Source organism: Artemia sp. Qi Xiang Cuo, chromosome 4, assembly GCF_049724085.1.
Source record: "Artemia sp. Qi Xiang Cuo chromosome 4, ASM4972408v1, whole genome shotgun sequence".
Classification (NCBI taxonomy): Eukaryota; Metazoa; Arthropoda; class Branchiopoda; order Anostraca; family Artemiidae; genus Artemia; species Artemia sp. Qi Xiang Cuo.
This window is the reverse complement of record NC_142797.1, coordinates 75,681,753-75,707,924: the sequence shown is the minus strand read 5'-3', so window position 1 is coordinate 75,707,924 and position 26,172 is coordinate 75,681,753. Positions and strand designations below refer to the sequence as shown.

The window sequence follows — 26,172 nt, the reverse complement described above, 5'->3', positions numbered from 1 at the left end:
TAGAAAAAAGTTGAATAATTTCTTTAAAATAAAATTTATTTCTTAAAATAAAAGTCTAAGAAAATTCAGTCCAAAAAAAGGGCTACTAAAAAATTTATTTTTCTAATAGTAAAAGTCACGAATAACATATCTATATCCTTCTCATTTTGAATTTAGATAATATTAAATGTGAATTTTCTATGTTTTAAGTTTGTTTCATGTCATTCTAAGACATATAAAAAAAAGTTGAAAAAAATTCCCATGTTAAAAAAAATATATAAAAAAAGTTTAAAAAAATTAAACTTCAAAACAAAAGTAAAAGGAGGGGGTCGGCTCTATTAGTTTCAACTTTTTAATATACTTCATTGCTAAAGAATATTATACATTGCCACAATTAAAATTTCAACCTTATGAGTGTACTTAAATCAATTGACTTCTGAAAGTTGAATATATAGTAATCATATCATTCAGACCAGATTTATGCAAATAGGATAACTTTTTTGAAAATTGAGATAGTTTTATGCAAATTAGTTACCCTTGATACCTTTAATAATGTAGGCGATACTGGACAAGATCTCAGATACCTTTAAGCTAGAGCTTATTAACCTGTTTCACAAGTTTTGACTCAGAAACATGTTCAGCCTGTCTTTATATGGTGTATCAAGAAACATCTCTGATTGGTCCAGGAATCTGACCAGCTTGACTGTCGACTCAGAAACCTGTCTGGTAGGTCTTTTTAGTCCCATTGTTCGTCCTGGATCAACACCTAGCTTACTACTAGAGTTTATCAGATTCTAGAATACAGAAAAAAACAGTTATTTGGTGTTGAACAAGGAAACTGTTTAATATTTTTCTCATAGTAACATAGCGTTTATATTACCCTTCACTTAGAAAATACTATTTTTATAGAATATTCCATTAGGTTCGGATAGCAGTTCTTTTCCATTGAGAATTTTTTTTTCAAATGAAGTTTTATCCATACGACATATTCCAGATAGTATCTTCTAGTGCAGCTTTTCTCTTGATTGCAACGCCCAATTTACTAAATATGCCAGAATTTTAAGAAAGAACAAACACACTTACATTCAGATATTATTGTTGAATATATACTGAAAGAAATTCCTGGAACCTCTATTCCATCACTATTTGAAATCTGGAATAATTTTAGTCTTAGGGAGATGGTTATCTCATCATATATTGTGATATTTGAAGCCAACAGTATTTTCATTTGCACTTGGGATCCTGTTAAACCCCGCTGACTTCGATCCGTAGGAGCGATGTCCAATATGGAAGCACGAGCATCAGGAAACACAATTCGTAACTAGAAAGTAACATGATTATGTGTACGCAAAACGTAATGAGTGTATGCCATAGTTTTTAACATAGCATATGTTACAGTTAAATATCAGAAGAACCACCGGAATTTTTCTATAGTGTTTCTTATCTGGTAAAGCCATATTTGTACGTTGATATTTGTTAAAAGATATTTGTAAATTGATGCATTGTACCTTGATAAAGGATATTTTTACATTGATCTAGGTATATACACCAAAACTGTTTAGTTTTCTTATAATGAAAATTTAATAATTTATTAAATTGAATATATCTTATTTTTATTGAAAAGTGGGAGCAAAATCCAAAGCCAATGGAAAGATATGAAAATAATAACCTGCTGCCCAGCTAAGCTTACGAAATAAAAATCTTGACATTTACACCTTGTAATAAAATGAGATTATATAAAGTCCTTCAGATCTAAAAAACATAAAAACATCTGTTTAAAATGGACTTTTTCACTTTACTCTTTCTTCACTTTTCACTTTACTTTACTCTACTGTTTCAATTACCTTACACTTTAGATCCTCGTTTGCCTTCACCTAGAGCATCTACAAAAAGTCTCCAGTCTTTATCGGTTGCAAGTTATGAGTGTTGAGCTGTCACCAATGTATCCAGGGTTGCCACCCCTAGTGACTTATCTATATTTCTAGCGATTTTTTATATTCTCTTTACATAAAAATGATCACATAAATCACTAGATTATTGAAAAAAATCACTAAGTCAACCTCAACGGGTGGCAACCCTGAGCATATCTTCCCAGTCCATAGTATAAATGTATTAACAGTTGCAAAAAGTTTCTTCAAAATAGCACATATCAAAGCACATGAAAACGGTAAATCTGTCTGCGTCAGAGTAATAGTTTCAATTGCTACTAGGCATCTAGGCAGATCACAACATATGTATGATATTGTCTGCTTAAATCAGATCAAAATTAAATATTTTTAAAGAAAGTTATGAGATTGTAATTAATTAATAATGGTAACAGGAAATTGCATTTTTGTTGGGAGCAAAATCATCGGGTTCTAGGGATATCTTTTCCCCAGTATCTCTGGATTATCTTATCATATATACTGAACTAATAACTTGTTGGTTTTTACAAAGGCTATTCTGCTTAATTGAATGCAAATCAATAGATAAAAAATAAAATCCCATTTACCTCTAAAATAACCAGATTAATTAAGAAGTGGATTTAAAGTTTAGGCTACTTATCAAAAATCCTTATGGCTAATCATATGAGTATAAGTTAAAACAATAAAACCAAAACGATAAAATTAAAGCAGATTTCCAAAATGATGATAAAAAGAGCAAAAAACTTGCTTAAGATATATGGGGAAAACCCCTTTAGAAGATGATTTAGTTTATTCAAAATATACGAGTATGGCAGCCCCTAGTTTTAAATCTGTGTTCGCAACAAGAAGATGTAATAGCGAGTCAATTAGCTATAACGTATTCGTTGATGAGAATAAAAAGGATGTTAAGAAAGATTAAAGGTTTACAAAAATGAAAAAAGGAATTTTCCAAAGAAAAGGGGATATTTATCTGAATAATAATAGGCCGTCTATCGTCACCCAGCACTCCCCTACTAGTAAATTAAAGGAAAACTTGGTATTAAGCAATAATAAAAAAAAAAGTCAGTACAGTATCCGTTAGCTTTCCAGTATGATAGCTAAAATTTATTCACAGGCCAAAGCTATTTAATTATGTAGTTGTTTTGCATTTATATCATCTTTTTCCTATCTGGTTCTTCTATTTTTCTATAACTGTAGTGACTTCAGTGGTGGTTCTAATCTCTTGCACCCGGGGCAAAATCTTGATTAGTACCATCCCCCCCCCCCTGTCTCCCGCAAAATTTCCAGGTCAAATTTTAGCACAATTTTTCATTTATTCATTTACTTAATAGTTTGTATTTCAATCATTTTTTAGCTTATTATTTAAATTAGCTATTTACTATTAATTTAATTACTTAATTATTACTACTACATTATTTGTAATTTTAATTTATTAAATATTTTCATTTATTAATTTTGCCCTCTCCTATCAAACAGTTCGTGGTAACGAACTGTAAGTGAGGAGCGACCCGGCTCAATAGTAACCGAAACTGTATAAAACGGAATTTTGATACCAATAGATACATCCAAAGAATCATATTTTAATGCTGATTTCAAATATATAAGTTTCATCAAGTTTAGTCCTACCTATCAAAGTTACGCGCCTGAGAAAATTTGGCTGATTTTCGAAAAAAGGGGGAAAGACCCCCTAAAAGTTATAGAACCTTAATGAAAATCACACCATCATATTCAGCGTATCAGAGAACCCTGCTGCGGAGGTTTCAAGCTCATATCTACAAAAATGTGGAATTTTGCATTTTTTGCCAGAAGAAAGATCACGGATGCGTGTTTATTTTTTTTTCCCCCAGGGGTGATCGCATCGACCAAGTGGTCCTAGAATATCGTGGGAGGGCTCATTGGAACGGAAATTAAAAGTTATAGTGCTCTTTTTAAGTGATCAAAAAAATGGAGGGCAACTAGGCCCCCTCCTACGCTCATTTTTTTCCCAAAGTCACCCGATCAAAATTTTAAGATAGCCATTTTGTTCAGCATGGTCGAGAATATGATAACTATGTCTTTTGGGATGACTTAATCCCCCGAAGTCCCCGGGGGGAGGGCTGAAAAATATGAACTTTACCCACTGTTAACATATAATATTGGTTATTGGGAAGTATACAGACGTTTTCAGAGGAGCTTTTTTCTGGTAGTGGGGGGAGTGGGTCGGGGGTTATATGGGAGGATCTTACGATGAAGAAAGTTTTCATGGGAGAAGGGACATTGCTATGAAGGGGGTGCCGGATTTTCCAGCATTATTTAAATAAAGATCAGAAATTATATATAAAAAAAACAAGTTTTTTAACTGAAATTAAGGAGCAACATCAAAACTTAAAACGACAGAAAGCATTACGTATATGATTGGGTTCATCTTCTATTCAATACCTCGCTCTTTAAGCCAAAGATTATTTAGTACTTTCATAAGAGCTATTTATTTTAATTAACGGCATTTGTGATTAAGGGGTCATTTTTATAGAATTGGAACAAAATTCGAACTTTAGCTTAAAGTGCAAGGTATTGACTAGGGGGCGAGCCCTCTAATATACGTATTAAAAATATAAGAATATAGAGGTTTGTTACGTAAGTTAATTCGTAAGTTACGTATATTTGTTACTAATAAAAACGTTCGTAAATAAAATTTAACAGGTTTCGAGAAAGCCATTTAACCAAATAAAAGTAAAATTAATATTCAATTTTTTTTTTATTATTCATATACGGTTAGCCAAAATCAAAACCTGCATTAATTCAAAAACGTTCAAAAATTAAATAAAAAAACAAGGTTTTTTAACTCAAAGTAAGGAACAACGTCAAAACTTAAAACGAACAGAAATTATTCCGTATATGAAAGGGGCTGTCCCCTCCTCGACGCCTCGGTCTTTACGCTAAAGTTTGACTTTTTCACAACTCTATTTTTTTTAAACAAAGAAATACTTTAGCGTAAGAGCGAGGTGTTGAGGAGGGGACAGCCCCTTTCATATACGGAATAATTTCTGTTCGTTTTAAGTTTTAACCTCGTTCCTTACTTTCAGTTAAAAAAAACTTGTTTTTTTTATTTAATATTTTAATAGAAATAAATGTGTTAAGATCATGGAAGTTATAGGGGTTATAGCAGAAGGATCTATTTCTTGAAATGTTTCTTTTAATAGGGAAAAAATAATATTGTAATAATATTATGCTGTGAAGCAGGTATTTTTTCCGCAATCCTGAAAATCTCACATAATTAGACAGATCTCTGCATATGCTGCTTGTACAAACAAAACTGGAAAGAACTCTTATGTACAGCTTCACCCAAAACTAGGTCACGTCACAAAAATAGATACGGTAGTAACTTTCTCTCTATTGAAATCACTGTAGAAAATATAAACAGTTGAAGTCAGTTCTAATAGAAATATTTTTGGGAATCTACAAATGTCCTAAAACGAACTCTTGAATGTTGCTAAAAAGAGACCATTAAAACAGGGTTTTGTTATAAGTTTAGCATCAAAAGAGTACGACCATTTAATGGCTAAAAATAGTAACGAACTGTAAGTAAGGAGCGAACCGGCTCAATAGTAACTGAAACTCTAAAAAACAGAGCTTTTTAAAGGAGCTGATTTCAAATATATAAATTTCCTCAAGTTTAACGTTACCCATCGAAAGTTACGCGCCTGAGAAAAGTTACCTTATTTTCGAAAAAAATGGAAAACAACCCCTAAAAGTTGTAGAATTTTAATAAAAATCACACCATCAGATTCAGCGTATCAGAGAACCCTACTATAGACGTTTCAGGCTCCTATCCACAAAAATGTGGAATTTTGTATTTTTTACCAGGAGAAAGATCACGGATGCGTGTTTATTTGTTTGTTTGTTTTTTGTTTTTGTTTTCCAGGGGTGATCGTATCGAGCCAGTAGTCCTATATTATCGTGAGAGGGCCCATTCAAACGGAAATTTAAAGTTCTACTTCTTTTTTCAAGTGTCCAAAAATATTGGAGGGCAACTTGGCCACTCATTTTCTCCTAAAGCTACACAATCAAAATTTTGAGATAGCCATTTTGTTCAGCATAGTCTAAAATTTAATAAATATGTCTTCGAGGATAACTTAATGCCCCACAGTTCCCAGGGGAACGGTTGCAAGTTATGAACTTTGTCCATTGTTTACATATAGTATTGGTTAATGGGAAGTATACAGACGATTTCAAGAGAAATTTTTTTCTGGGGGGGGGAGTTGGAGAAGGGGGTTACGGGGGAGGATTTTTCTATGGAGGATGTTTTCTTGGGGAAGGGACATTTCTATGAAGGGGGCGCCGGATTTCCCAGTATTATATAAAAAAACGATCAGAAATTAAGTAAAAAAATACGTTTTTTCAACTGAAGGTAAGGAGCAACATTAAAAGTTAAGACGAACAGAAATTATTACGTATATGAGGGGGCTCGCCTCCTATTGAATACCTCGCTCTTTACACAAATTGTTTTTCTAGCACTTTCAAAAGAGCTATCTATTTCAATTAACCGGCCTTTATGATTCAGGGGTTTGTGATTCGAATAAATTTCGAACTTTAGAGTAAAGAGTGAGGTATTGACTAGGGGGCGAACTCCTTAATATACGTAATAAAAACATACGAATATAGAAGTTCGTTACGTAAGTTAATTCGTAAGTTACGTCAGAACAAAATTTCGAGAAAGCCATTTAGCCAAAAATTATACGTTATACGTAAAATTAATATGCAAATTCCTTTTTAATTATTCATGTATGGTGAGGCAAAATCAAAGCTGCATTAATTCGAAAAAGTTCAGAAATTAACTAAAAAAAAAAGTTTTTCTAACTGAAAGTAAGGAGCGACATTAAAACTTAAAACGAACAAAAATTACTCCGTATATGAAAGGGGCGGTCCCTCCTCTTCACCTCGCTCTTTAAGCTAAAGTTTGACTCTGTCTCACAATTTTATTTTTTTAAATAATAAAAAATTTTAGCGTAAAGAGCGAGGCGTTGAGGAGGGGACAGCCCCTTTCATATACTGAATAATTTCTGTTCGTTTTAAGTTTTAATGTCGCTCCTTAGTTGCAGTTAAAAAAGACCTAGTTTTTTTTATTTAATCTCAACCATCAGACAAAGCCAGACCGAGATGGAACTGCTCCGGAGAAAATGTAAACAAGTATAAACATAAGCGACATTAGATTTTTGATTTTTCATCGGTAGGCACACGTGTGGCAGAGGAAAATAATGGGTATGGCTTTAATATTCCAAAAGGTAGAGATAACCATGGTTTTCCTAGAAAGCGATTTCTTAGAAATTTCCTCTTAAAGCGAAGCTAATTATGCTATGACAGCTAAAACGGGAACTGAATGTAAAGAGTCAAAGGAACCAAAAACAAAAACACAACCCCCTCCCTTTCTCCAAAAAAGAAAATCCTAGAAATGCACATGATAATTAAACTACAGTATACTAAGCAAGCAAGGCCATTGATGGATCTAGGGAGGGGCCATACCCCCTCACTTTGGCTCCAAAAATGCCCTGCACAAAAAAAGTTTGATTAGCAACTGGCAATAAACTTGGTAACTAGAATGATTAAATAATTTTAAATACTCTTTTCCAACTTTTATTCCAAACTCGCATGTAACCTAAAACTAGAAAGATAATGGATAGAATCGTGAGGGTTAACTTAATGAGTCATAAAAAAGTGTTTTCGGAAGAAAAGTCTCGTGTAATTTGGAAGTACGTAGCAGAATAATTAGAACAATAGCAACAACAAGCATTACATTATATTCCTCTTATAATACAAATACAATTCTTTTGACGTTCTTCAATTTTCTTAAAACTCACTAAGATTCCAGGAAAACTAGTTCTTAACAAAAGTTTGGTATTTTATTTGATATGACTATTCCACCAGTTAATAAACGAGAAACGAAGGTCCCACATCAAATTTCGAAGGACATTTTTATGGCCCAAAAAAAGAATATAAAAGAAAAAAAATTCAAGAGAATGTTTTTCCTAACCAAGAATAAAAAGTTTTGACGCTCTATGGCACAATATTATTTTCCAAAACCACATATATCACAGATAACCTCTGCTAAAACTACTGTGTTACCCCTTTGTGGTATAACGTTTTGTGGCAAATTTCAAATACTCCCGCCACTTCGTGGATCCCTGTCCCATTATTTATGAAATTCCAGCTATTTCTCCGTTGCAGTGTTGATTTGAAGTTAGCGCTAGAAATTTATGTATTTGTTAAAATTTAATTTAAACCACCCTTTTATAAATCCTGGATAGGCCATTCAGTTAAGTCATATTACATTTTTTTTTCTGCTTTCGCAATTATGAACAATACAAATTGGCACCCTTATTCAGTGACTGATAAATATACATTGGTCCATTTATGGGTGATGAAATGGGAGGAGCTTTTTATTCGTGCCGAGACTGTAGTAGACAAATATTACTGAGTATGACCCTGCTGGCTAAATTTATATACAGTGATTAAAATATATAATGTCAATTAGATCTTTTCTAAATTTATTCTGACATATATAACGAACAAAATAGTAATGTAGCGAAAAAAATAACAATCAGTGAAACAGAACCTCGTTGTTAGCTTTTAAAGTTGCTGTGCTATTTAAAATAAGCCGGATATAAGATTAAAATAAAATTAGAAACCTTCCAAATGAATTACTGAAATGCAGAATTTGTTCTTTTAAAAAGGAGTTTTCAAGCCTACTATTTAAAAAATTAGAAAACTTTCTTATTTAAATTTTAATGTAAGGCAGTGTTGGATCCAGGGGGGTGGCGAGGGGGTGCTCCCCCCTTAGCGTAGTCTAAAGTAGTATAATTTACTTAACTAACCCAAGTTTGTGTTAATTAAACTTGCTCCTAACGCATGTTTATCGGATTGACCTATTTTGCGCCCCACCTAAAAAGTTTTTTTTATCGGATCAACCCATTTTGCGCCCTTCCCCAAAAAAAATCCTGGATCGGCCCCTGATGTAAGGTAGGCTAGATGTCAGGGGTAGATCTAGAGCTAAATATTAGAGGAGACCCAATGTGACAAAGGCGTAAATCCTGAGGGAGGGTCAATGTGACAAAGAGTAGGTGATGCCATAATGCATTAGGACGGGGCCATAGCCATAACTCTTTTCTTCCATAGTGATTTAAGATTATGAAGAAGGTTTACGGCAATTTCCCAGTGCTACCATCTACCAAAACGAAGACGTAGATAGCGATATTTTTACTACAGCTATAGATGGTGAAATGCTTTCTTTTCCAGCAACATTATCGACCCATTCTTTTAGCCTCTAAGCAGTTTCTACTAAATTTATAAAATTTTTGTCTGGTGTAGGATTTGAATGTGAGACCCGAGATTTCCTGTGGTAAGAGAACAACCCGTTAGTCAACTGAACCAACAAGTAAATGATATTATCATGTTCTTAAAAATACATTCTAAGCAACAGGTTTCATATAGATGATATGCCATTGAGATCTTCGTTATCGGTAAATTTCTTGATAGCATTTCGATAACACACAGTGATTTGAGATGATAGCTAGGCAGTTGTCGATGATATGTCGTAATGGATCCCATGACAGCCCGACCATTTTGACAGATAATGGGTTTTCTATAACAGGTGGTCAAAATAAACAATTGCTATGCCACTGAGAACTTTTTTTTCCGACAATCCTTTGGTACTATTCGAATAATTTATTTTTCCGATAATTTCCTGGTTTGTTTCCGACGAATTCTCGGCCAGGCCCCTCTCAGTGTTCCCTGTATTACACGGCAGCTATAAAATTTCACAGAGAGTTAAAGTCACCATCGGGTCTTGTTGTTATATCTTCAGATAATTGTTTCCAGAAATTTTCGGCAGCAGTCCGATGACAGCCTTATCGCAATGGCATGCTTACCAAGCCTGTTGTCAATAAAAAAACACAATGGATCCGAGCAGAGCCCTGACCTTCTGGAGATCTTTGTTATCAGTAATTGAACAGTGATTAAATTGTCAACATTGCTGGTAAAAGAGGTTTTGATAAGACTTTTAATATACAATTGGAGGAGGCTCGTAATTTGCTCACTTTTTCTGGTATGCCTAGTGGATGGGACTGTTTTTGATAAAGTTTTGTCTTATCAAAACACATTCACAATCCCTTCAGTTACCGAATTGTATTTGTTTGTAGATCATATATCATCTTTCTTTTAAAAAACACCCCTTGAAATTTTGAATTCAATCCCTGGATTATTTTTTAACCTGGACCTTCAAAGGAAGGTAAAGAGGAACAACAAATCTAAAAAGAGTATTTACCGAATTGTATTTGTTTGTATGTCATATATCATCGTTCTCGTATTTGATTACCTTTTGATCTGTTGAACATACCGCTTATCCTATCCTGTAAGTTTCAACGTAATGCCCTCACCCATTTCTGAAATATTACCAGAATGCCCTTTTTACGAGCTACATGATCATAGTGTGTTTTGATTTAGCTAAACACTCAACGATTTCAGAAGAGCTTCACCTCAATACTCTTACCCTTTTTTGAAACCAAGAATTAAACATGCCCTTGTTTAATTTGCAATGTGGCAGTTTGTCGCTATGTTGAATTCTTATCGGATACCTTTGAAGGGAGGGCAGTAAAAAAGTGGGTGGGAGGGACCTGGTGCACTACAATCACTTTGTCTTAGGTTTCCCCAAATTCCTGCCATTAAAATTTCCATTGGTGGAAAAATAGATAAGTTCAAGCTGCGGTAATTAGAATCTACTAACGATGCAAAACTCCCGGCTCCCTGTCTAAGTCTTAACTACTCAAAAAACACTGACAAAAAACAACATAGTAGGCCCTAAGTACATGAAAAGTAATTGTATCAGATACAACGCCATAGCATTACCTATACGAAAAAGCCATAAGGCCTTAAATATTTATTATAATTTATTTAAAAACTTTTTTTTACAGTTTTTCAAAGAAAAGTAAAACACTATATTAAACCAAAACTGAGTAGAAATAAAACTGAATTATCTACCAATAGTAAAACACCACAAATGGCCATCAATAAATAAATGAAACCCAAGACGAACAGACATTACAATAGATAGCTGATTCAAACTAAAAACAAACATAAATTAACAAGAGAAGGCTGACAACCCCCATGTCTTGTCAAGACCAGAACACAATTTGAACTCCACTGAAAAAAAGTAAGTTAACAAAATAATTAAGTAAACTTTGGAGGAGGCTTATTAGATTAGAAATTAAAAGTTCTAGTTCACTTTTGAAGAATCAAAGGTATTCAAAGGGCAACCAGTCTCTCCCTTGTAACTGCCATTTTTACCCCAAATGCACCTGATCGAAATTAGGAAATAGCTATTTTTTTTTTAATGAAGTCCAAAGATCAAATAACCATATCTCTAGGGTTAAAATCCCCGCCAGCTGCTCCTGGAGAAAGGGCTATAAGTTAAGACAGTTGCTCATTGCTAACACGTAAGGTTTTAATGGAAAAGGTTTTTGTATCAACTTTGGAGGGGGCTCATTTGATTGGAAGTCAAAAGTACCAGTGCCATTTTTAGGAGTGAAAAGTGAATAAAGGGCGTCCGCCCCCACGTCCTTTTTTTCCCCATCTACATCCGATAACATTTTGAGATATCTCCTCAAAGACATCTGACAAAAATTCGTCATCTAAACTCACAAAGCTCAAAGATTTTCAACACTGATACTTATTACTGAACACTCAGTAAACGTCTGATTCGTCTGAAAAATAGGAGAAATAAATCTTCTTTAATGTTTTGTGATATTGACATCTGATATGTTTTTTCCTTTTGTAAAACAGAGCTTTCTTAGAAATAATATTGACAGGCATTTATATTATGACTTTACAAACAAACAATTCCAACATGGTTGAAAATGTAAAGATTCTAACGTTTAGTTTTACCCCATTACCCCATGATATTGCCTCATATTTGTAGAATACTGAAAATTCAAGCTCCACCGCTCAGTTGCTCGGGGGTTCAATGGCATGGGGGTTCAGCTACACAAGGGTTCTTTTGCACGTGAGTTTAGTTACACAGGGGTTCAGTTATATGGGGTTTTGGAGTTCAGTTGCACGGGGGCTCAGTTTCACAAGAGTTCAGTTACACGAGGGTTCAGTTGCATGGGGATTCAGTTGCGCGCGGCTTAGGTTAAGGGGGTTTAGTTGCATAGAAGTTCAGTTGCACGGTTGTTCAGCTACAGGGCTTCAGATGCTTGGGGTTCAGTTGCATGGGGGTTCAGTTAAACACACACCTTGTTCAGGATAATTGTCTGGGGTAAATTTTCCCAAAGACTAAATTTTCTAGAGTATATTCTCGTGGGGAAGAGAAATTTTTCTGTGGAGGTGTATCCAGACTTTCTGGTCCTATTTGAAAAACTATCTGAAACGATCTAAAAAATAAGTTGTTTTTACTGACAATAAGGAGCAACATCAAAACTTAAAACGAAAAGAAATTATTACGACTATTAGGGTGTTTCTTCCTCCTCAGCATCCTACTCTTTACTAAGAAGTTTGAATTTTGTCCCAGTTCCTTAAGAATGACCCCTAAAAAGCAAGGGTCATTTAATTAGAACAATTAGAAGCTTTTTTTTTAAGTAGAAACAAACTTTAGTTTGAAGAGTGAGGTTTTCATCCCTTATTAGCGTAATTATTTCTGTTCATTTTAAGTATTAATGTTGCTCCTTAATTTCAATTGAAAAAACTTGAAAATTATTTCATAAAATCAGATAGCTGCCTTCAAAACACACAAAAGGAACAGCAGTAATGCCTAAATTAATACCAACACCTAGCCCCCCCCCCATTACTTATATTGATACCACCGCCCTGGTTTCTCGGTACCTGGTTCCCTGGTGTATCCCAAAATAGATTAAGAAGACTTTACACCACCTCTTCTCGAATTATTTGGGTTTTCCTCATTACATCTAGATCCAAATGTACCTTACTCCACAACGGAGTCTATATCTCTGAAATTCAATGTTTGAGGCAAAGAAAACCATGGGTCCTTAGGCAAAAAATGGGTTTCCTCTAGTGTAAGAACTTTAGAAGAAAGAATCTGAATCAGTAGGCCTGGACAGATTTTAAGGAAAACGTAGGGGGAATTAAAGTGATTAGTGAATATTTAATACATCAAAGTAATTATTTGTATGTATGAGAATAACACTGCAGAGGTTAAGGTAAGAAATGAGGTGAGCCGCTATTTTCGTATTAAATTCGGAGTTGAACAGGGTTGTGTTTTATCCCCCTTTATATGGATCATTTTGATGGACCTTGTCTTGGGAAGTACAGGAAAAACAATGGGAGAACAAGGAATCAAATAGGGAGGAAACAATTTTCTGGACTTAATTAAACATCCTAGATGAAAATAAGGGCAAAATGAATGAACTTTTAGGGGTTTTGCGAGCTCAGGGTGATGGAATGGGTTTAAAATTTATTTTAAGAATACTATGTCGCTAAGTCTAGAAATAAGTGAATATGAAAAGGTGGCATTGGGTAACGAAAAGATTGATCAGGTGGATAACTTCACATACTTTGGCAGTATTATTAGTAAAGATGGTGGGAGCAGTGAAGATGTTGAAAGTAGATTAGCTAAGGCTCAGGTTTTTTTTCCACAGTTGTAAAAAGTTTGGAAGAATAAAAAAATAAGTCCAAAACGAAGAATACAATATTGGAAGCTACAATGATGGCTGTGGTTAAATAGGATTCTGAAGCATGAGCGCTCCAAAAAGTGGATGAAGATTTGATATATATTTTCCATAGAAACTACCTGTGGATTGTTCTGGTTACTGGCTGACTGACTGTATTTCAAACGGTAGGTTTTATGAACAGTATGGTTCAATCCCGCTTTCTAGGACTATAATAAGAGAAAGGTTGAAATGGCTAGGGCATGTTCTGTGGATGAAGAATGACGGATTGCCTAAGATTGTCCTTTTTGGCCAACCACCTAAGGCTAAACAAAAACAGGTCGTCCATGGTTGGGATAAGAGGATCTCATAAAGAAAGATTTAAAGGAAATGGCTCTAAATAGAATGGGTGGGAGAGGAGCGTGCCTAGCTCTCTTGTTGCTTGGTAATGTGGTGATTTGTTAGCAGTAGTAGTAGTAGTAATATCTGGAATTATATATTTTATATATTCTAATTTTGTAAAGGTCTCTGATAAGTGAGACCTAGCTTTGGGAGAATTTTATCCCACGCACCTGTAAAAATTATTGCTGGCTAATAAGGCCTACTATTAAAAAAAAAACAATTAAGTGTATTCTCGATCACAATGCTTCATGCTTCCGTAAGCTTGTCGTAAATAATTTTCGAAATAATACTGGCTTAGATGAGGTAATATTAGAGAAAACTCGTGGTAAAGAGAAAAACCTCGAGAAGAAGAAAAACAAGGATATATTCAGCCAGTGAAAATGACAATAATAGGAATATTTTGGCCAAAACTGACGCTAAGCCTTTTTCAGTGCAAAAATGTCTATCTAAAAGTAATTTTTGGTGCATATATTTCTTATTTTTGACTGCATCTATGAAAGATTATAAGGGACATTTAACAGAAGTAATAATGGAGATGTTTTCGAACAAAATGAAGTGGTGTGGGTTGTCGTACACGTGTTGGGCACTCTAAAAAGCTGGTGGGTATTGGCAATATAGTAACAATCACAACATCAGGGGATCCTATAAACACCACAACTCAGAATGGTGCTTGTCTTATCAAACCACACTTGAAAAAAAATATTGATTTTATTTTAGCTTTTGAATGTAGTGTTCAGGTTGTATTTTTTTTTAATATTTCAGTTAGTTGCTTAGTTTTAGAAAATACGACAAAACCATAAGACTTTTCTTTTCGCTTACCAATGGGACGCATTTAAATGGAAGTTTTGTTGTACGAGTATCCTTTGAGGGAATCTTCCCTTTTAACGCTTTTATATAACTGATTCTAGTAACTTTATAGAATATCCGTTATAAAAAAGAATGTTGTCATGTTCCTGGACTATGCAAGCTTCGGAACATATTCGTATTACCCAATCAACCAGGGATAACACCACTCCTTTATTTACACAGTGGGGTGGAGGCTAGGGGTTTTGAAGGGAAATGCAGGGAATCTCTTGTAACCACAATCTGACCTGTGTAAAAAGGGAGAAGGCACAGAAACAACCACAGAAATTAACTATATAAAAGACAATCTGTTTTGTAACATATTCCCATAAATTCATTAGAATCAGTTGAAGAAAAAAGCTATCTAGGTGTATCTACATAATAAAAGCCTATCTAAAATATTAAACTGTATAGAGATAAGCCTTTCTTTGCGGTAATGCAATGATACACAGAGACGAGAATACTGCTAGTCTGTAGAGGCCAATCCGTAGTTAAATGCCGAATCTTATGCATAAAACTTTTTATAGAATAAAAAAAGTCTTATAGAATAAAACTTTTTTTAGAATAAAATAATTTTATAGAATAAAACTTTTGTAAGACTACAGCGCCAATTATGTAGGTCTTCCGTAATTGCTCGAGCTGAGCATTCAATTTTGAAATAAAACAATTGGTGATTGACCAATCAAAGTGAAGAGCAAAATTTTAATTTTGTTTTTGTAAATTGGAGTGATGGAAGTTTACAAGATCAGTTTTAGAACCGATAACATGCATTTGGCTCCAAAAGCAAAGAAATGTTATAAATAGAGTAAAAAGACTAGGTACAACATTTTTTTTACCATCCTATTTTTCCACTTTAACACACAAAGGTAACGCAAAAAAAAGAACAAAAAAAATCGAATGTGGCCTTCGCATTATCGTCAATAGAGAATTACTCAAATTAATTTAAATTTTAAAGTAGAAGAAGAGAAAGTTCGAATGAAATTTTTCAGAAAAGTAATTTGTACCCTTGAAAAACGCTCCACAACTGCTACATGGAATAATTTATTAAAGCTAAGGCTCTAATATATCCGTATACTGCTATCATGCTATCCATCAAGGTGCTTGGGAGAGAGGAGAAAATCAACGACTTCTACCCTGAACAGCCAAAATAATGTTTTACCGGCCATAATTAAGATCACGAAGCAGTGGAGTAAAACATCAAATGAAACAATGTGTTAGGCCCCAACTCTGATAATCTAGAATCCTTGTGGGGAATGCAACCTAGTGTTATGCCGGAGCCACCGTCAACAATTAGTACGGCAGTTGAGAGCATTAAGGCACTCTCGCCATCAGTGGCTGTAAAAAAGATGCTGCAAAGTGTAACAAGAAATAGCAGGAAGGGAAGCGGGTGGAAAAAACAGTTGATCTGACAAAGTGAGTGGCCAAAGCGTTAAAGAAAGCAAGGAGGAACAAAATAAAAAATACCCATAAACAAGCAAAAAGATATATAGAAAACCGAAACGGACAATAGATCACTAACTAAACCTCAAAATGATAGGACAAAAGAAGGAACTGCTAACCAGGATGTGCTGTCACCAAAGAGAACCCCTGAGTAACATCAGGAGAAATCAATCGAAACAGCAAAAAACGGTTGGCAACAGTAACGGAAAGGAGAGGGAACAGACGAAAAAAAGAAAGCCAAAGGTGAAAAGGAAAACGAAGGTTTCTCGAAGTAATTTGATGTGAATAGCAACACTGTACGCACAAGTAGCCTAAAAAGAATAAAGGCAGGCTTTGTCTCAGATTTTACGGCAAAACATAGCATAGATGTAGCGTCTTTGTAGAAAGTTGAAAAAAAAAAGTTCAAAGCTCTGACAGGATAAACATTATTATTAGGACTCCTTGTTACGGAAGGCTTGAACCAGACGTTTGTTTTCTTATAAAAGAAAGCCTACAGCGAGATCAAGGGAAGGTGCGTTTTGAGGATGATGGAAGGATTTATAGCTTAAGCTCCAGGTCAATGCTATTAGTAAACATCCACCTACCATCGGTAACAGAAAACTTCAAACAAAAGGAAAGGGATACTTGACAAAAAATTACCAAGGTTCCTCTGTGTAGAAAATTTAGTAGGGGTGGGTGACTTTAATTGTGTAGTTTTAGAAGCTGCTGCATCAGGAAGGATATACAAATTAACAAAGCGAAGAATTGGTGAAGATTTAAAGGCAGTGATAAGTGCTTGGAATTAAAAAGACATGTCGGTCCATTTCGGGAAAGTATCTGGGTTTACTGAATGGAAAGTAAAGGATTAAATTGAATAGACCAAATATATGTGACACAAAACCTATCAACGAATTTGAAAAGGGCATAGAACAAATTTATTATCTTTCTTGTTACACTGCTCTTATAATTGATATAGAAGCTATTGCCAACCAAGAAAAAATCGCGAAGAGCTACTGGAAAGTGAACCCTTCAACACTAAATTGACACTAAAAAAGTATCTAAGAGCTAGTATTTGAACTTAGATACAAGATTTTACAGACTAAAAAATTAAGGTAAAGCGAAAAGAGAGAACAACAGAAATTGGGGATTAAGAGCAAGGAGAAATTGTTAAAATGAAGAAGAGATAAAAATGCTGCAATTAGATTTCTTGTCGGGGCTTGGACACTTTATAATAAAGAGCAAGGAGTTGAGGAGGGGCAGTTCTCCTTATATACTTTATAATTTCTGTCTGTGCGTTAAGAAGTTTATTATTGGATCTTGCTTTCAGTTGAGAAAAAAACTGTTTCTTTTAACAAATAAACGAAAAAAGTATATGCTTGTGATCAAATTCCTTATCTTTGACATACGGATCATTGACATTGTAAACATTTTGGCACAATTTTCATCAACACACAAGATAGTTTAGTGGATGCTCTAACCCTTTACCAAATTTATATACCAATGAACGAGTCTGTCTATATCTAACTATTGCGTGTTGTTGTATTTTTTTTTCCGTATTTATCCCGCCAAGCTTCACCTAAAATAAAATAAATTTATGCTTGTATGTTTTTGTGTCGACTTTTAATCAGTGGTGGTAGAATGATTTTGTTTTTTCTTTTTTTTCTGAATTTAAAATTCAATTTAACTCAGTTTATTTATAACATGTCAAAACAAAAAAGGTCGCAGATCCTTTAAATGACAGAATACAGCATAAGGCGAAAAAAGAAAAATAAGAGAAAATTTGTAGACCGAAAAAAATAAGTAATTTTTACAATTATAAGAGCACCGTTATAGTATCCATAACACAACACAATCATAACACAAAACACATAAGACATAAATCATAAGACATAAGAATTATAATCTAATAAGATCATAAGAACAAAGACGATCAATCGTGATTAAGTTTAATGGCAGAAGATTTAAAATTTTTCACTCTTTTATCAATAATTGTAGATGGAAAAATGAGTTTAAATTTTTGGAACAAAAAAGAGTTACTAGTCCAAGGGGGCATATGCAAAAGGAATTTAGCAAATTCAAAATAAATCCGGCGAACAAGTTTTTTTAAGCAAAACATAGTTGCCAAATAGGAGATAGGGCAATAAGATGAGGCACAGTTAGATTATTGCAAAGTTTAGAAAGATGAAAAAGACTAAGATGTGTAACATTAGAGACAAGTTACGCATGAGTGATCCTTGTTCTTTTTTCAACATTTTGGATGGCAAGCTGAATAATTTCTTTAATTGAACATCCAATACGCATTCCCAGGTAAATAAGGATTTTAGAAAGGGAGATACAAGTTTCACTAAGTCAGAGGGATTTATCAGAGCATCCTTTGAGGTTGAAACCGACAGCTTCAGTTTTATCTACATGAAAACTCAAAGCAATCTGCTGATATTCTAGTTCTAACTTCGAGAAAGTGCTCTCACAATCAGAGAAAGTGTGACTCAGATTCAGGAAACCATCAGCATACATAAGTAAAGACCCGTCTAAACCCCCGTAAATACAGGTGGATTGAATAGAACTTTGGGCTGGAATGAATGAGTTATTAAAAAGTGCGGTGGAAGTAAGACATCCTTGTTTAACGCCCTTTAGTAGATTAAAAGGCTCTGAGCCGCACTTCATTTTGGCATGAAGATGTTTATACATGTATCGAAGACACTTTATAACTGAGAAGTCTACCCCTCTCTTTAGAGCTTCTATCAAAATCTTGGCAAAAATACATGAATCAAATGTTTTGGCGCAAAGAACAAGAAAATCCCCGGGACCTTAAAAAGAGAACCTTAAACATCTACAACGTTAAAAAGAGAAAAATAGCATGCTCACGACTAAGCCCTTTCTGAAAACCAAACTGTTGCGCAGGTAGAGAACACTTTTGGGAAATATCTCTAAGAATAATAGACTCTAATATTTTAAAAGATATGTAAGAAACAGTTATAGGCCGATACGATCAACAATCATCGAGATCTTTTTTCACTGTTTTTGGGTATAGGTGTAATCTGGCCAATACAAAACTGGTGAGGCAGAATACCAGAAGAAATGGACATTTGGAAAAGTAACAAAAGATGCTGCGACAAAAGATTACTATAATCTTCGAAATGTCTAGCAGATATTAAATCAAGACCGGCAAATAATTTTTCCTTAATTTTTCTAGAGTAAACTCAATATTAGACGGTTTCACTATAAAATCAGAGCGCATAGAATGAGCTAGCAAACGGTCAAGCTCTTTTTCATATTTACTTTCCGCAACAAGGTCATGCGATGAAAACTGATATTTATAATTGTCAATCCAGCTCTTTTCTGGAATACCACCGACAAAAGTCCGATCACTGTGTTTAAAACTTTTCCACAAAAGTGAAGGATTACTAGCTATCTTATCGACATTTTTTTGAATCTAGATTATTTTGTGGTTTTTAAGAGACCTTGTGAACTTCCTTTTTGTCTTCAAACGAGATTTGTTTACTATACCGGATCGCGATTTATCGGATTCGTTGCAGATTCGGAGCCAAAATTTAGCTGAATCGCAAGTTGCAACAAGACTTGAAGCTTTAGACCAGTCGGTGACTTCCGTCTTTTGCGAACATGTCTTGATCTGACTGCACACATTTCCGCGCATGAAAACGCCTTGTTGATTTCTGCAAGATAACTCGTAAACTGTATTTCGATCTAGCACTCACTAATATAAGACCTGCATTCTAAACTAACTAAGTGAAAAGGAAATATATTTTTGTTGAGTAAAGTGTCACACTCGGACATGAATAATTGACGATCAACATGACTCCAATCTTGAACATAAAACCGCTTTTCCTCTTGCGGGGTTTTGCTTTTGACATTACACTTAATTGTTGCATAAATAGGTAGGTGGTCAGAGTAGGAGCCTTCACAAAGCACAACGGTTTGTTTAATGGGAAAGGAATAAACTACGTGATCAAGGTCGAAGTTGAAGAGCTGGGGCCAACATAGGGATATGATTCATTTTTGTCAACTAATGAGCACGAAGGAGGAATGGAGCTCTAAAGGAGCAAAAATTATCAAAAAAAATATATTTGATAAATATCAAAAAATATAAATATATTGTATTTTGAATATCAAATATCAATTATGGAACTTTAAAAGTTCTCGTGGCACAATCTTCATCAAAACAGAAGCTCTTTTAGTGGCCACTATAGCCCTATCCTGAATTTACGTAAACTAGATCAATCATTTACCTTTTCATGGACAATTTTAAATTTAATAGATTTCATTTTAAATATCTAGCATTACCACAAAAAAGGCGTTAATTTTGGAACGTTCATTTTCATCAATAATCTGTTAGCAAGGTTATGGTTATTATTTGTATACGTCACTGTATTTAGAGTTTGTTTAAAAATATAATTTAATTAACTTAAATCATACTTACAAATTTGAGAGCGCTTTTCTTTAGTCTTAAATATCGATAAGATGTTTTGTCTGCCAGATCATCATACCAAGGAGCATCGTTTCGTAGTAAAAATGTAACTATGTATACACTGTCATCAATATCTTGAATGGAGGTGCAAGTACCTGATTTTGCCATGATGAAGTTATCCATGCAGTCGCAAGATAAGTCTTTTGATAAACTTGGAACACAAACTCCGTTTACAAGTTGGCATAGCTTCTGATGATATCGCAGACACTGAGGAAGATTTTTTTGAAAACCTAAAATATCTACTAGCCTTAAAAACCAGATTATTCTAGTAATAGTTTTCTAATAATAATAATAATTAATAACAATAAACACTTTAGCTTTTATCATTATTAATTCATTATTTTATTCTTAATAGGTTTTCATCCTGCTGCCCAGGTCTGATCAAGGGTGTCTTATACCTGTCCCCGCCCTCCCCAGCCAAAATATAAAACATCAAAATGAAGCACAAACATATAGGGTTTTCTGTGATGGAACCCCACTCCCTCTCCCAAGACACGGGTTTACTCAACTCTGAGCAAAATCTTATATAATCCACAATTTTTCAAATCAATTTTTCAATTTCTTGAGAGGTCATTAAGCACAAGTGTCTAATTTTGGTATAATGCAAATCTCTAATCCTTGGGGTGGTTTTGAGAGTGATTCTGATTTTTGTAATTTATTTGATACTTTTTATGAGTCTATTAAAGACGCTGTTCTTGATATTTGTTCTGTTTCACCTTCTAATCGTCAGTCTAAGAATGCTTTTCATCTTAATAATTGTATGACCCCTGGTCTCCTTTGGAGTTTTAGGAGAAAAAATAATCTCTGGAGGACCTTTAAGTCTAAGTCTGCGAGCCCTTCAATGAAAGCAATTTGCTTGCAGTAATTTGAAATTTTTAGGAATATTTTTAATTCTGTGTGTCGAAAGGCCAATTCCCAGTATTATTTTATTTGTTTTTCAGATTGTGGGAAAGATATACGAAAAACATCGCAGGTTATAAATTCTGTGCTTAGGCCCTCTTTTCAGTCTCTATCAACCCCTTCTTTTTTGGATATCAATGGCAAAATCATCGAAGGTGAACTGAATGTCCAAGATGCATTTACTTCATATTTTTCGAATATTGGTAAAAGGACCGCTTCGGCTGTTGGTTCTTCTCCTTCAGGATCCAACTTCAGGTCTTATCTTGGGCCACCTGGAACCGGCGACGGAGAAAGAAATAGCTAAAATTGTTATGGGATTGAAAAATTGTTCGTCGTCTGGCCCTGATAATATTCCTACTAAAGTAATTAAGTTCATACTTCCTTCCATTATTTATCCCTTAACAAAACTTATTAACCTCTCCTTTCAGAATGGTATTTTCCCGAGTAGTCTCAAGCGTGCTCGAGTCATCATATTATATAAGGGGGGACACGAAATGATACAGCCAACTATCAGCCAATTTCTTTGTTGTCTGTGTTTAGCAAAATATTTGAGAAGGAGATGCTTTCTCGTCTTAATAATTTTCTTACTTCTAAAGATTTTTTGCACAATTTTCAATTTGGTTTTCGAGCACATCATTCGACTGAGCATGCTTGTGCAGTTTTACTGAATTATCTTCACTCTGCCATAGATTCCCATTTGATTCCTGCTGCTTTGTTTCTAGATTTTTGCAAAGCCTTTGATTCTTTAACCCACAGTATTCTTCTATTTAAACTTTCTCATTTTGGCGTAAGAGGTAGTGAGATTTATTGGTTCAAGTCTTTCTTGTCTGGCAGAATAATTTCTGTTGATCCACTTTTTCGCTCACCATCAAGGGTTGACCAGGGGGTCCCTCAAGGGTCAGTTTTAGGGCCGGCACTGTTTTTAATTTATACAAATGACCTAATTTTTTGCAGTTGGAAATAAAAATCCTCATGATTTCTGTCATATATGTCATCCAACAGTCTCCCTAACTTACAACTATAGTTTGCATACCTCGGATTCTCTTGTCACTTTTGCCAATGATACCACCCTTATTACCTCTGGGAGAATTGAGGATGAGGTTCGAACGAAGTTAATGGACCTCTTTCAAAGAGTTTCAATTTGGTTTGGTGCTGACCCTCTTGCCTTAAATGTTTCTAAAACTAGTTTTTTGGTTTTTTCTCGTATATCCCAGGCTTGTCCTCAATTATCTGAAATTCATATATCCAAAGGCTTTATTAGTAGAGCAAAGGATGGCCATGTTCGTTTCCTAGGTATCCTATTAGATGAAAATTTATCTCTTAAACACCATATTGATTTGATTAAAATTAAGGTATGCAGAAACCTCGGTATTCTAAGAAAACTAAAACATATCTTTCCAGGACCAATTCTAAGAATCCTATTTCATAGCTTAATTCATTCTTATGTTTCCTATTGTTCAGTCATATGGATGTCTACTCTCCCTTCTTTTCTCAAACCGCTTTCGAATACTTATGATAAAGCTATAAATCTTATCCAGAATGTAAATCGTTCGGCAACTAAACCGTTACTTGATATTAAAAAACTTTATATTCTTTCCTGTGCGTCTTTCGCTTTTCTTCAAATCCATGGTGATATTCCTAGATCCCTTAGATTTACGTCTTCTTTTGTATCTGATCGGTCAAATTATCAACTCCGTAATTCTCTAAATATCCAAAGTACCCATACACCAACAATAAGATCCGATTTTAATCCTCTTGTTGCGTGTCATTTGACATGGAACACCCGTCCCGATTTGGTTCGAGAATGCCACTCGTTTGGCACCTTAAAAAGACTAGTAAAAAAACATTTGTTTCCATGTTATTAATTATATTCAATTTTGCCTGCTGCGAATAGCTGTTTTAATTTAATTCTTTTTTTTATTTATTTTTATTTTATTTTTTTCTCGTTTTATTAATCAAACGCTTTACATGTTAAAACTTCAAATGATTATGTTTATATGTTTAAGTATTAATGTTATGTTTATATTGTTTAAATCTTAAGTGTTTAAATGTTTAATGTTTTTTTTTATCTTTTCATAATCCCCCTCCTACAGGCCATGGAGCCTTTGTGGGGATTTGTAGATTGTTATGTAATTATTTTACTGGTATATGGAAAATAAATCTATCTATCTATCTATCTATACGATTATCAATTAGGCTGTTTAATTCTTCAAGCGGAGTCTGTAATAATTCACCTAATTACTGCGTGTTATTGTGTTTTTCTCCATATCTTACCCCCCCCCCCCTTAAAAATAAAATCAATTTATGCTTATATATAAGTTTTGCTTCTAGTCAAGTGGGAATTAATGGTGGTAAAATGATTTTTCCCCCTTTCTTTCTTTCCTTTCTTTAGAATAGCATGCAAGGGATATCGAATATTGACTGTAGCATTTTAAAAGTTGTCTTTACACAATGTTAGTTTTGAACGAGAGCCAAGACGCTAAATAGGACTTTTTTTATTTGCACAGTTTTTAACTCCAACAGTTTGCACATGAAAAAAATTGACCCTAGGCTTTAAAAATAGTTTAATGTTAGAATAGTTATTTTTCTGCTATTTCTGAATTATGAAAACCAAAGCAATGTAGTTCTGTTTATTTCAATATCAGTTTTTTATACCATATTCAAGCGTTTTTCTAAAATGTAAGGAATTGGGTGGTCAAAAAGAGAAGTAAGTGAATAAAGATCTATAAATTAGAATACATATTTCTTAATATTCTTTGTTCGTGCATTGAAATAAAATTCTTGACATTCCGTATTAATAGGCCTCCTATGTAAACTTGCCAAAAGAGAAATGGGAGAGAGAACTATTTCAAAGATTTGTTATCTGGGCAGGAAAACTTCCGTAGAACAAACATGATACAGAGAGAAATGTATTCTTGAACGAATAATATAAAGTCTACTTCTATATTGTGCTCTTTCTAAAGCAGGGCACTTGTGGCCATTTCAATTTTGTCATATAAACATTCAATTTTATCGAGTAAAAGTAAAAATCCAAAAAATCCTAATTTTTAACAAATGGATGTTCTTCTGACTATGAGAAGTGCTACTCCTTCTGAGTCTTACTAAAATAGTAAATGAAAACTACTCGCTGGAGTTTTTTTATATTGAGCATAAGACCAAAAAGGAAATTGTGTCATACTTGAGGTATATATACTTGAAAAACGAATAATAGCATTCACCAAATAAAACAGCTAAAGCGTAAAATGAAATTGCCTGCTTTTGAAAATTAAACAACTTGCCTTTTAAGGTCCTTTCTAGTTCTTCACTTCCTTCAAAATCGCTTAGTGTATCAGGCATCATAAACTCATCATCTTGGTCAGTTGCTTTAAGCATTTGAAAATGGAGTGGCATTGGCAGGTCCGAGCAATGAGTAGAATTCTCTTTACATATACACAAGGTGGAAGCTTGGGGATTACAAATATGGTCTTGACCGCAAACAGAGCACTCTGCGTTATCTACAATTGAGGATACTGAGCAATAGTAGAGAGGTGATTGATAAGAATTTTTTTCAAGTTTAACTTCCTGTTAGTATTAATATATCATCATGGTCTGTTCTGTATGCAAAAAAAACAGGCGACACTATTTATCCAAATCTTTTAATCCTTAATCCTCGCACCTCAAGGTATTAGTCAGAGTATGGAATGGTTTTTTACTTAGTTCCACTTTATATATACTTGATATCAACTCATATACAATTTATGCACAGTAGCAATGAGCAAAATATAAATAATGTCTTCTCCAAAGTGGCTGCAGGACTCTAAAATAGGGGATTAGATTATATACATGCTATCTTTATATGTGAGTAATAATTGTGTATGTATGTATATATGTATGTATGTTTTTATGTTGTTTCTCGAAAACGACTCAATACTTTTTCGGGAAAATTGGCATCTTGGGATATTCTCGCATAAAAAACGATCTAGATAGATCAAAAGTCTGCGGAAAATCGCTAAAAGCCTTAATTTTGGTTTTTGCAAATGCCGTAGTGTACTATATTATTACATCATATCAGCATTTCTTATGACATCATGTATGGTATCATGTATGGCATACGATATCATGCATAGCATAAATAAAATTGTTGAATTTCCAACACAACAGTTATTTATATAATATAATGTATGTTGAAAGGCCCAAAAAACGAAAATTTGCAGTTGCAGTTACCATAAATGATGATTCTCTGGAACCAACACCTGAACTATCAAATGGGGTAAGATATGAATTTCGACAACTTGAATAGCCAATTACAACAACACAAATACAAACAGGTAAAGCAAATATCACTGCCAAAATGTCTAAAGTAATCAATGTCCAAAACCCTATCAAAAATGAAAATGAAGAGCAAAGACATAGGCGGTTAGAAGATATGCGAAAACGGCGATTAGAGCATGCTAAAAATGAAGATGAAGGGTAAAGACACACGCATTTAGAAGACATACGACACCGAACAAGTGAGGGAGTCAAAAATGAAAATGAAGAGCAGCGAGTCAATGAAAATCAACCAGGACAGTGAGAATCAAAACGTGTCAAAATTGAAAATGATAGCGATGATGATTGGGTTTGGGATTTT

At 34.1% G+C, this 26,172-nt stretch overlaps 1 protein-coding gene across 1 annotated transcript in view; it reads right to left on the bottom strand.

The window, feature by feature from the left end:
* Nucleotides 1–992: 992 nt before the first annotated feature.
* Nucleotides 993–26,172, bottom strand: part of LOC148953442 (uncharacterized) — a 98,987-nt gene continuing 73,807 nt past the window's right edge. Inside the window, exons 5-7 of the mRNA XM_089087684.1 lie at nt 24,842–25,057; nt 20,616–20,893; nt 993–1,300 (exon numbers count right to left, since the gene is read on the bottom strand). Coding sequence (XP_088943810.1) covers nt 1,022–1,300; nt 20,616–20,893; nt 24,842–25,057 — 773 coding nt within the window. The 3' untranslated portion in view covers nt 993–1,021. The remainder of the gene's footprint in view (nt 1,301–20,615; nt 20,894–24,841; nt 25,058–26,172) is intronic.